At 44.3% G+C, this 12,500-nt stretch overlaps 1 protein-coding gene across 1 annotated transcript in view; it reads right to left on the reverse strand.

Annotated features, from left to right (window-relative positions):
* Positions 1–11,288: 11,288 nt before the first annotated feature.
* LOC133979967 (diacylglycerol kinase delta-like) overlaps positions 11,289–12,500 on the reverse strand; it is a 37,870-nt gene continuing 36,658 nt past the window's right edge. The window contains exons 23-25 of the mRNA XM_062418519.1: positions 12,370–12,500; positions 12,111–12,284; positions 11,289–11,398 (exon numbers count right to left, since the gene is read on the reverse strand). The exon at positions 12,370–12,500 is cut by the window's right edge and continues 4 nt beyond it. Coding sequence (XP_062274503.1) covers positions 12,168–12,284; positions 12,370–12,500 — 248 coding nt within the window. The 3' untranslated portion in view covers positions 11,289–11,398; positions 12,111–12,167. The remainder of the gene's footprint in view (positions 11,399–12,110; positions 12,285–12,369) is intronic.

The following is a 12,500-nucleotide window of genomic DNA, read 5'->3' on the forward strand; positions in this document are numbered from 1 at the left end:
CTCCCTCTCTCTCTCTCTCTCTCTCTCTCTCTCTTTCTCTCTCTCTCTCTCTATCTCTCCCTCTCTCTCTCTCCCTCTCTCTCTCTAACAATAAATTATTTATTTATACATTTATTTATGTATTATTTATTTATCTATCGATCGTTTTGGCTGGGACTTCGTCATGGCCTCCGTGTCTACGTCGCTCCTCGGGGCGGATTTCCTCTGCGCTTACAGGCTGTTGGTGGATGTTACAAACTGCCGCCTGATCGATGCCCTCTCTTTTGCTCTGTACCCCTTCACGCTGGGAGGGGTGGGGGCACTTTGTCTGTCGAACACGCTTGACCCGTATCAACGCCTGCTCGCCTTGTTCCCTGACCTCACCACGCCCACGTTTTCATCGGTGGTGGATAAGCATGGCGTGGAGCACTACATCACCACGGTCGGCTCCCCAGTCAACGAACGAGCCCAGCGCCTCGACTCTGCCAAGCTCGTGACCGCAAGGGAGGAGTTCACCACCATGGAGCACCTCAGCATTGTGTGCTCCTCCAACGGTCTTTGGGCCTCCCCCCTTCACATGGTGACCACAGCTGATGGCGGTTGGCGCTCCTGTGGTGATTTCCAGCGCCTGAACAATGCCACCCCCCCAGACTGGTACCTAGGGCCGCACATACAGGACTTCTCCGCCCACGTAGCTTGCGCCATCATCTTTTCGAAGGTGACCTGGTGCGTTGTTACCACCAGGTGCCCTTCCACCCACAGGATGTCCCCAAGACAGTGGTCATCACACCCTTTGGCCTTTTAGAATTCCTGCGGATGCCTTTCAGCCTCAATGGTGCAGCGTAGACGTTTCAGCGCCTCATGGACTCTGTGCTGCGAGACATGTCGTTCTTGTTTGTTTTCTTGGACGACATTCTCGCGTCCGCAGAAGACCACCTGACGCATCTCCGGCAGATGTTCGGGCGGCTCAGCGAGCACGGTCTCATCATCAACCCGGCCAAGTGCGAGTTTGGCCGGTCGTCCATCACCTTCCTCGGCCACCACATCCTCCCGCAGGGGGCCGCCCCCCTCCCTGCCAAGGTGGTCCCCGTCCCCAGTTTCCCATGCCCCTGAACCGTGAAGTCCCTATAGGAGTTCCTGGGCATAAGTTCCTCACCCATGCGGCCCTTGTACGACGCCTTGCAGGGTAGGAGGCCGACGGATGAGTTGGATTGGTCCCCAGGGATGTCTGACGCTTTTGATGCTTCCAAAACCGCGCTGGCCAACGCTACTCTACTGCTGCATCCGTCTCCGACTTTCGTTGACCACAAGCCGCTGACGTTCGCTTGGCCAAATCTTCGGAGCCATGGTCTGTCATCACATTGAGGCTCAATGAGAGAAATAAATCCATGTTTTATATTGTCAAATTTTTTTTTTTTTTAAATAGCACTTTCTTGGTGTGACCTACAAAGGGTTAATGTGTTAATCCAGTTTGTATTAATAGTCAGATCTTTATACCATGTATAATTGTGTATTACTTTTTTTTTTTAAAGATTTATTTTAGTTGTTTTTTTTTGCTTTTATTTAGATAGTAATTTGGCAAAAAGGCTGACAGGAAACAGGGAGAGAAGAGAGAGAGGGGAATGACCTGCAGCATTGGTCCCTGGCTGGATTTGAACCAGGGACGCTGTGATTACATGGCATGTGCTCTAACCAAGGTGCTCCTTGTGTATTAAATAATTGAGACCATTTCTGAAATTTCTTGTGCTTGTGTTTGTGTCTTGATAATGTCTTTTCAATTTACCTTGGAATGATACGTAGATCCATAATTTGGAATAAGCCTCATCTTGAAAACTGCAATTCTTTCCACAGAATTTATCTAATGTGCAAATATGTGGTTGTAGAGTATGTTTTCTACACCGTTCAAATTGGTTACTGAAAAGACTGTAAATGTGTCAGATATCACTTGATATGACTAACTCAGACTGCTGAAGCTGAATAGAAGCTAGATCTACTTTTAAATGACTGTGTGGAAACACTGTGGATTTAGTCCTCGATTACTTTACACTGAAAGCACATTTGAAGGAGATCTTTTAGGGGGGGGGGGGGGGGGTTTTAGCAGTTAATGTTGGGTATTTGTTGTTTTAGCTCTAAGTTTATCTATAGGGGAGAACGGGGTTGGTTATCACATTCATCAGATCTCGGGCCTTAGAGGGCGCTGTTGTTAAAAAGTTTTGGTACTGAACGTTTCAGAATTTAAGTGAGATGTTACTTCAGATCATTTCTGGAGTAAACTGCTTGACATTGAGGTGAGAGGACGTTCAGTGTTTGTAAATACTAAACGTATGTAAATGTAAATATCCAACTCTTCAGCGTTTGTCTTCTTTTACACAATGAGTTTATAATAAAACAATTATTACCATTAAAAAGTATGAAGAGAGAGCGATAGTTAGGGAGGTTTGTTTCTTAGCTACGTCAAAACATTGTTGGAAGGAAAGGAGGAAGGAAGGGAAGAAGAAGGAAGGAAAGGAGGGAGGAAGGAAGGAAGGAAAGGAAAGAACGAAGGAAAGGAAGGAAGGAGGGTGAGAGGAAAGAAGGAAGAAAGGAAGGTAGGAGGGAGGGAGGGAGGAAAAAAGGAAGGAGGGAGGGAGGGAGGAAACAAGGAAGGAACGAAAGAGAGGAGGGAGGAAGGAAAGGAAGGAAGGAGGGTGGGAGGAAAGAAGGAAGAAAGGAAGGTAGGAGGGAGGGAGGAAACAAGGAAGGAGGGAGGGAGGAAAGAGAGAGGAAGGAACGAAAGAGAGAAGGAGGGAGGAAGGAAAGAAGGAAGGGAGGAAGGAAAGGAAGGAAGGAGGGTGGGAGGAAAGAAGGAAGAAAGGAAGGTAGGAGGGAGGAAACAAGGAAGGAGGGAGGGAGGAAAGAGAGAGGAAGGAACGAAAGAGAGAAGGAGGGAGGAAGGAAAGAAGGAAGGGAGGAAGGAAAGGAAGGAAGGAGGGTGGGAGGAAAGAAGGAAGAAAGGAAGGTAGGAGGGAGGGAGGAAACAAGGAAGGAGGGAGGGAGAAAGAGAGAGGAAGGAACGAAAGAGAGAAGGAGGGAGGGAGGAAACAAGGAAGAAAGGAAGGTAGGAGGGAGGGAGGAAACAAGGAAGGAGGGAGGGAGGAAAGAGAGAGGAAGGAACATAGAGAGAAGGAGGGAGGAAGGAAAGAAGGAAGGGAGGAAGGAAAGGAAGGAAGGAGGGTGGGAGGAAAGAAGGAAGAAAGGAAGGTAGGAGGGAGGAAACAAGGAAGGAGGGAGGGAGGAAAGAGAGAGGAAGGAACGAAAGAGAGAAGGAGGCAGGAAGGAAAGAAGGAAGGGAGGAAGGAAAGGAAGGAAGGAGGGTGGGAGGAAAGAAGGAAGAAAGGAAGGTAGGAGGGAGGGAGGAAACAAGGAAGGAGGGAGGGAGGAAAGAGAGAGGAAGGAACGAAAGAGAGAAGGAGGGAGGGAGGACACAAGGAAGAAAGGAAGGTAGGAGGGAGGGAGGAAACAAGGAAGGAGGGAGGGAGGAAAGAGAGAGGAAGGAACGAAAGAGAGAAGGAGGGAGGAAGGAAAGAAGGAAGGGAAGAAGGAAAGGAAGGACAGATGGAAGGAAGGAAGGTTGTTTGCTTTGCTGGTAGCAAAAAATCCCAGTTGGGTTTGGTTGTCACATGTTGGTATTTATACATATATAGTGTGATATATCTAGTTCTTTCTTTCTTTTAAGATAACAAAATGAGCAGGAACTTTATCAGGAAGACAAACAAGGGTCAGACTCCTCCAGATGTGAAGCTCAGAGCAGTCAGAGAGGTGAAAATTAACAATATTGTCATATGAGGACAAAAAAGGCACTTAGCGGAATGATTTTTCCTGTTTATGTTCTCTTGGTGCAGGAGATGTATTAGGTTGTTGTATTTCAATTAAACTAAACATTTTAAATATTTTTTCAAGACTATACTTTTTGTATTTTTCCCCATTAAAATAACACAGGGACAACCAACCTCCATGATGTCTTACTGCCAACCTCCATGGTGTCTTACTACCAACCTCCATGGTGTCTTACAACCAACCTCCATGATGTCTTACTACCAACCTCCATGATGTCTTACTACCAACCTCCATGATGTCTTACTGCCAACCTCCATGGTGTCTTACTACCAACCTCCATGGTGTCTTACAACCAACCTCCATGATGTCTTACTACCAACCTCCATGATGTCTTACAACCAACCTCCATGGTGTCTTACTACCAACCTCCATGATGTCTTACTACCAACCTCCATGGTGTCTTACAACCAACCTCCATGGTGTCTTACTACCAACCTCCATGGTGTCTTACAACCAACCTCCATGGTGTCTTACAACCAACCTCCATGGTGTCTTACTGCCAACCTCCATGGTGTCTTACTGCCAACCTCCATGGTGTCTTACAACCAACCTCCATGGTGTCTTACTACCAACCTCCATGGTGTCTTACTACCAACCTCCATGGTGTCTTACAACCAACCTCCATGGTGTCTTACAACCAACCTCCATGGTGTCTTACTACCAACCCCATAGTGTGTGACAACCATCCTCATCGTGTGGTTGGTTGTCACAAGTGCAAAAGACATATTTGACGGTTCATTTCTTTTGAACAGAATCAGCTGAAGGAGAGTCAGACCTCTCTATTCCTACCTGACACTTAAGGCTTTCATTATAAATTAAAAGGGAATTTATTCAGTTTATGGTTCATGAGGAATTCAAAGGGAAGTAAAAAGTGTGACTACCAACCCCGTTCTCCCCTACTGGTAGTTTCAGACTGTGTGCTGTGTTGAAAAAGAAGAGGAAGAGTTGAACGAGTGTTTTGACAGTCGAGACATCAACTTTATTTCTGACAGGACGTTTAGTTGTATCTCTGTACAGAACAACATGTATTTACACTGACAGCCCTGCAGGGGGCGTATGTACAAACAGAGGTATGACAGCGTACAGTATCAGTATTAATGCATAAATTATCCAATAAATACACAGGATGGATCAGAGACGACGACTTCATGAAAACAGTTTCTGGATGTTTAAACGTGGACAAACAGCAGGACATGAACCTCAAACAAGGCACTCTGTCTCCAACGTGCTTCCCCCGAAAACGTTTGTTGTTGGTCAGAAAGTGTAAATGTGTGACTGCAGTGTCCCTGTGACGTGAGGTACAACCCACTGATCTGATTGGCTGAACACAGGAGCATCAGGTACAGTGAGGGGGCGTTCCTGTTCTGACATCAGCCAATAAGAGAGGGCGGTCCGCCACAGAAAGGCTTCCTCACAGTTACCTTAAAAACCATCAGCTAGCAAACAGTCACATAACTGCACGGTCACTATCTAAATCACAAAATGCTGCAATTGGACCTGTAAGAACAAGGCCATTAGGAACTGAAATATTAGCTTGTAACAGAGCTGCTTTAGTCCTGAAGATATTTAATAATGTTGCTCCACATCTTGTTCTCCTGCAAGCACGATAACTTCTGCACAACTTCACTTCATGTGAGCTAAAGATCTGGATCTCTGGATATCATCTGTGCCAACATAAGAACTTGTGACTCGAGGATATCAAGTTCTTCTTCACTTCTGTGAGTGAGATAACTTGTCCAACACTATCATAACATCAGTGTAAAAGTTATTATCTTGATGTCTTTTAAGATAATCTATCTTAGCTGGAGAAGAAAACATCGGTAATAACTTTTATGATACAGATGAATAACTGGTGAGCAGTTTGTCGACTGATCGTATGTGAGCAAGATGACTTTAAAAACATAAGATATTAAACTTAACGTGGGTCAAATGAACCAAAGAACCTGCGCACCAGAAATGCATCATGTGTGAGCAAGCAGCTGATGACGCAATACATTGTCTGTATGATCTGGTTCAAGATAATAAAAGGTGAACAAAGTAAAGATCTGGATCCAGATTCAGTTCCACATGTTGTGCTCACATCATATGGACCAAGACAACTGCATGAATGACTTATGATATATAATCTGTGCGGACTTTAAGGACTCTGAATCCACATGTTCTTGTACTCATTAGAAAAGAAAACTGCCGCTCTGCTTCGTTGAATATTTAACACAAAACAAAAAACGGCAAATATCTGCTGACGTGATAAAAATGTGGAGATCGATCTGCAGCGATGGAAAGCAACAGGCGGTGACGTCACACCGAGCTCAACTTTAAAAGACTGTGATGATGTGAATGTTGACGACTGACTGGGACCCTGAATGCACCACAGGCGACAACACAACATCCATCTGAGTTTGAACACTGATGCAGACTAAAAACCGGCTGCTTTGATATGTTTCTGTCACTCGTTAGGAATCATTCGGAGTCTCGGCTCACGGTTAACCCAACACTGAAGGCAGCGTCAACATATTTACAGACTGACGGATATGTGATCGTCTGGGTTTTTTTTTTAAGGCATCGCTCGTTAAGATTTGGTTTCTTTAAAAAAATCAACCAAAGTCCATCTGTGAATTTCCTGTTTGTGGACATAAAGACCGACAGCTGAGACAGAAACATCATAAAACATTTTTCTAACTTTTCTAAACTTCAACACAACTATTTCCATCTATTAACTGAGTCTGGTTACCGTGGTTTCAGCTCATCTACAAACTAAATTAATCACAAGACGTTCAATCAGCTGGGCGACGCTGCTTTCACCTGTTCACAGTTTCCAACCTTTGATGCTTTCTGTCAAAACCAAAACATCAAATTGAGGATGTTAAATAAATGTATCTGTCACTTTTTCCATGAAGATATCAGATCAATTAGTCGATCGGTTATCAAAAAACAAGAAGAAATGCCCGCAGAACGTTTCAGAACAAGATTCAACAAAAGGAAAAAAAACAAAACACAAAATCCTCAAACTGAGTTTTTTTTTTTTTTTACTGTTTCAGAGAATTAAGGCTGTTTGATATAAGATGATGTCATCAGTCCACCAGACGACTTGTCTAAAAGTTTTTTTAACTTTATGTAATTTGACACAAAAAAATAGAAATTTCACTGTGATGTAACTGAACGTTGCATCTTGAGTCTCAAAAAATATCAGAAATCATCGTTTTGGTCCCTTCAAGAGTTTTTTGGACCCTCGACTGTCAATAAAACCGCGTGTTTGTAAAGTAAACGTTTGTGTGTGTGTGTGTGTGTGTTCTGCTCTGCGACACACACACACACACAAACACACACACACACAGAAGACAGTCAGTCAGAGCTTCAGATTGTCGCTGCAGAGTTTCCGTCACACCAGCTGATCGCTTCAGGAGCGTCTGTCCCGACGTCCCCTCGTCACGTTCCTCACTTCCTGTTCCCGCCGAACTCTAAACATCCACTTATATAGAAATAAATATGTGTTTTAGTACAAAACTCTGGAAGTCCTTCAGTCGTCCTCTCTGAGCTGCTGCATCCAACATGTCTGCTTTCTGGACTCTCTAAACCAGGAGCTCCGTGTCCGATGGTCCATCTCAATTCATCTTAACTTCTGAGTCTTTCATTGTTTAATCAGAGTATCGGAGTTTAACTTTTTTAGGTATTTTTTAAGTATTAAAATGTTTGAAATATGGCTTTTATCATGACTCAGAGCGCGCTGGCCTGTTTTACATTGACTGGTTTTGTGCAACATGTGAGAAGATGAAAGCAGACGTTTTTGACCTTTTGGCAATTAATCAATTATCAGAATTTTGGCAGAGTCATTTTAAATAAATAAAAACTTTAAACTGAGCTCAAACAAACCGCTAACCTTCATCAGTCAAGTTAAATGTGACGTATGATCCTTGCAGCTGAAGACGCTGCTTGTAACTGTGACTCCTGATGATGTGTGTTCATCTCAGTCCGTTAGCTTCTCGTGCTAACGCAGCAGAAAGTGAAGTTCGTAGAAAAAGACTTAAAATCAGTAAAATCAGCTTCTGTACGAACATTTATTTTACAGTGTACAGGAAGTCATCCGTTTCCACGGTGACGACCGGACCAGCCGACGCACTCCGTCGTCTTGCTCTGCGATAGGTAGATAACAGTTTGGCTCCGCCTCCTGAATGCTGATTGGTCAGTGGGTGGCATGACAAGGCACTGGTGGATCGTGTGATTGGTTCTCTGTGTCACTGTGAGGAGGTTCAGGTGTGATGTCACAGACCGGCCGGTTCTGGTTCTGGGTCGGGAGGTCAGAGGTCAGGTCGGGTGGCTGAGGTCGTCGGTAGCAGCAGAGGTAGGAGGAGAGCAGGCAACGGTTGCTAAGCGACAGAACAACGAGGAGGAGGAGTTAGATTCTAACAGCAGGTTCAATATGTAACTTTATCAATAATATATTTATTAACAATAATAAACAGTGATGATCACCTAGTTGCAGTTTTCAGGCTTCGCTGGCGCTGCTGTTCCTGTTGAGCTCTCTGATCCCCTGAAGGATCCTCTTCATATGACCCACCTTCGTTACTCCCAGGTCCTACACACACACACACAGAGAGACAGACAGACACACACACACACACACAGAGACAGAGACACACACACACACACACAGAGACACACGCACACACACAGAGACACACACACACACATTAGTACAGAACAGAACAAACGTCTCTCTTCTCTTCCATCATCATCATCATCATCTACCCATCATGCAGTTAGTCCACCATGCAGCCCACCAATCAGGTAGCAGTGTGAGTTAGCAGTTAGCAGCTAGCCGGCGGTACCTTCAGGTCCCTTCTCTCCAGGTGGATCAGCTCGGCGCCGCGGACGTCATGTCCAATAAAGATGTCCTTATACTCAGTGAGACACAGAAAGTCCAGCCATGCCCCCACCTCCTCCGTCCCCCACTGGTGAACTGAGACCCACAGGAAGTGGTTCACACCCACAGGAAGTGGTTCACACCAATCAGAAGTGATTTGGACCGACAGGAAGTGGTTGAGAAAGACAGGAAGTGATTCAAAAAAACAGGAAACACCCAGAACAGAGAAAATACAGACAGCGTGTAATTATTAATAAATAATGTTCTCTAAGCTCAACGTTAAATTATTGTCTTTATTCATCAAACTCCACCTGCTGCTCCCAGCCAATCAGTGTCACTGTGTATTTAACCAATCAGTGTCACTGTCCCTTTAACCAATCAGTGTCACTGTCCCTTTAACCAAACAGTGTCACTGTCCCTTTAACCAATCAGTGTTACTGTCCCTTTAACCAATCAGCGTCACTGTCTCTTTAACCAATCAGGACGGGCGGTGAGGTGGACAGTTACCGGGCAGAGACAGCGTTGCACACGTCTCCTTGTTCTTGTTATTTTTGTCTTTCTTGAACTTCGGGACGAGACGAAACTTTCCGCTCCGACTGCGCTTCGAAAAGTCTGTCAGAGGACCCTGAAGACATGAAGACATGAATGAGTACTACAGTACTACAATACTACAGTAATACAATACTACAGTAATACAGTACTACAGTACTGCAATACTACAGTTCTACAATACTACAATACAATACTCCAGTACTACAATATTATACTACAATACCACAGTAATACAGTACAACAGTAATACAGTAATACAACACTACAATATTACAGTACTACAATACTACAGTACCACAGTACTACAATACTACAGTACCACAGTACTACAATACTAAAGTACCACAGTACTACAGTAATACAGTATTATACTACAGTACTACAGTACCACAGTACCACAGTACTACAGTACCACAGTACTACAGTACCAGCTAATTAAAGATATTGTTGGAAACAGCATTTCCCCTGATAATAATGGTGAAAATATGTTACTGTTAAATTCACAGTGTTTAACAGTAACATATTTTCACCATTATTATCAGGGGAAATGCTGTTTCCAACAATATCTTTAATTAGCTGTGCAAGTCCAAAATCTCTCTCTCACACACACACACACACACACACACACACACACACACACACACGCTGCTACACACACACACACACACACACACACACACACACACACACACACACACACACACACACAGAGGCACAGATACACACACACACACAGAGAGACACACACACACACACACACACACATACACACACACACACACACACACACACACACACACAGGCACAGACACACACACACACACACAGGCACAGACACACACACACACACAGGCACAGACACACACACAGACACACACAGAAACACACACACACACAATCAGTTCAGTACTTTAAACATTTACTCTGATCGTGATATTTACTGATATTATAAAAGATGTTTTAACACTGTGATGATGATTTTAATGACACACAGAGGACAGAGAGGACAGTTACCATGGACATCTTTCCCGCCAGCAGCAGCTGCGTCTCACTCAGTAAAGCTTTCACATTGCTGACCATGTGGAGGACGACGCTGCAGCTCAGAGCCTGCAGAGACACAGAGACACAGTCTGAGAGGCTGAACCCACTACACCACAGCACAGGGACAATATGGAGCTTTTCCACTATACAGTTCTAGCACCACTCGACTCTACTCCGGTTTTTTGCGTTTCCATCATAGACTGTATATAAGAAATGGACATAACATCTGTGACGTCACCCATTGGTTTGTGGACTGCTGCTCGGAGGCCTCCCTTCCTTCCTTCTTACTCCCTTCCTTTCTGGTCCTCTGAAATGATGCCAACGGAAGTAACTTAAAACTGCATTCTATCAAAAGGCCACCAGGGGGCGACCGTTTTGGTGTCAAAAGGACTTCCGTCTCTATACAAGTCAATGGAGAATTCAACAACTTCTCACTTGATTTTAACCTCAGTAAACGTTTTCAAAATGTGTTTATGGTCTCAATCGCTAGTTTAAAGCCTTCTTCAATGCAGTATGATGTTCATTTGGGACATTTTGGCCTCCCTGATTTTATATGTGACGATAAAGCAGGGTATGCATTAGGGCGTGGCTACGTCGTGATTGACAGGTTGATTGGTTCACAGGTTCAGGAGGGCGCCTCATGCTCCTCCTGATGCCCATATAAGTAGAATCCCTGTTTTTATTGTTCCCAGCATGCACCTGAAATTTTCAAGATGGCGCTGCTCAGATCCGATACTATTGGCTTCCGAGCAGCAGTCCACAAACCAATGGGTGACGTCACGGATGTTACGTCCTATAGTAATGGGAAAGGTTCCTGGTACCGAACCGAGCCGAGTAGAGCTAGAACTGTACAGTGGAAGCGAGCCAATAGAGACAGACAGAGACACAGAGACACTGTCTGAGAGGAGCTGAATCCAGCATTACACCAACAGGACAGGGACAATAGAGACAGAGACAGAGAGACATGGGTCTGGTACCCCGGAGCTGTTGGAGTTGGCGTAGACGACGTCCATGGCCTTAGAGCTGGCGTTGACAGCGTGAGCGAGTTCCTGCTCCATACTGTGATGAGACTGAGCCACCTCACGGATACTGAAACACAACCAGGCACTTTATTAACATCAGATCAGTTTATTAGTACTTTATGATTTTGTACGTTACTCTGACTTCGTACGTTATTTTATAACTTTGTACGTTACTGTATGACTTCGTATGTTACTTTATGACTTCGTACGTTACTCTGACTTCGTACGTCAGTTTATGATTTTTGTACGTTACTTTATGACTTTGTATGTCAGTTTATGATTTTTATACGTTACTTTATGACTTCGTACGTTATTTTATGACTTCGTACGTTACTTTATGACTTCGTACGTTACTCTGACACTTTATTAATATGAGCTCAGTTTATTTATTTTTTTTAATTTTACACAAAAGTTCTTTCAACTTGGTACAAATGATAATAAAAAAACAGCAAAAAGGTTGGTTGAGTCGTAGTTTCATGTAATATGCTAATAATAACACAAACTAAGTTATAATATACGTAACAAATATTTAAGAGTCTAATTTATTACAAATGTTTGCAAATGAACATCCTAATATAATGATCACTTATCACCAGCTTTAAATGAACATGAACAGAGCTTTAAACTAAAGTTACCAACATTTAATATATATCTTTATCAACCGAAGATGTTTCAGTTGTTTTTTAAACTTTTGGGGAAATAAAAAAAACTTTAAAAATGTGAAAAGTGAAATGAGTCCCTGAGTGAACCCTCTGCCCCCCGTGTGAGTGTTAGCTTACCTGTGTATCAGAGCTCCTGCTGCCTGACCGAACTCTCTGACGAGCGACGCCTCTTCCTCAGAGAGGATCTCTGGCTGGGAGGAGAGGGGGGGCTGAGGGGGCTGAGGGGGGGGGCGTCCGGGGGAACTCACACTTCTGTTTGTCCTCCCAGGACTTCAGGGTGCTCTCAAACGCCTGAAACACACACACACACTTTTAACATCTTATTGTCCATCAGCGGTCTACTACTCCTGAGCTCCCAGCATGCCGAGCGGCTCACCCGGTCCCTGGTCAGAGTCTGGGTCCGGTTCTTGTGGATGATCTTGATGTAACCTGGAGGCTGGATCCAGGCCTCGCCGTCCACCTGCACCGGGACTCCCTCGTCCCCCAGGATGGTGATCTTCACCGTCC

Source organism: Scomber scombrus, chromosome 5, assembly GCF_963691925.1.
Source record: "Scomber scombrus chromosome 5, fScoSco1.1, whole genome shotgun sequence".
NCBI classification, from domain to species: Eukaryota; Metazoa; Chordata; class Actinopteri; order Scombriformes; family Scombridae; genus Scomber; species Scomber scombrus.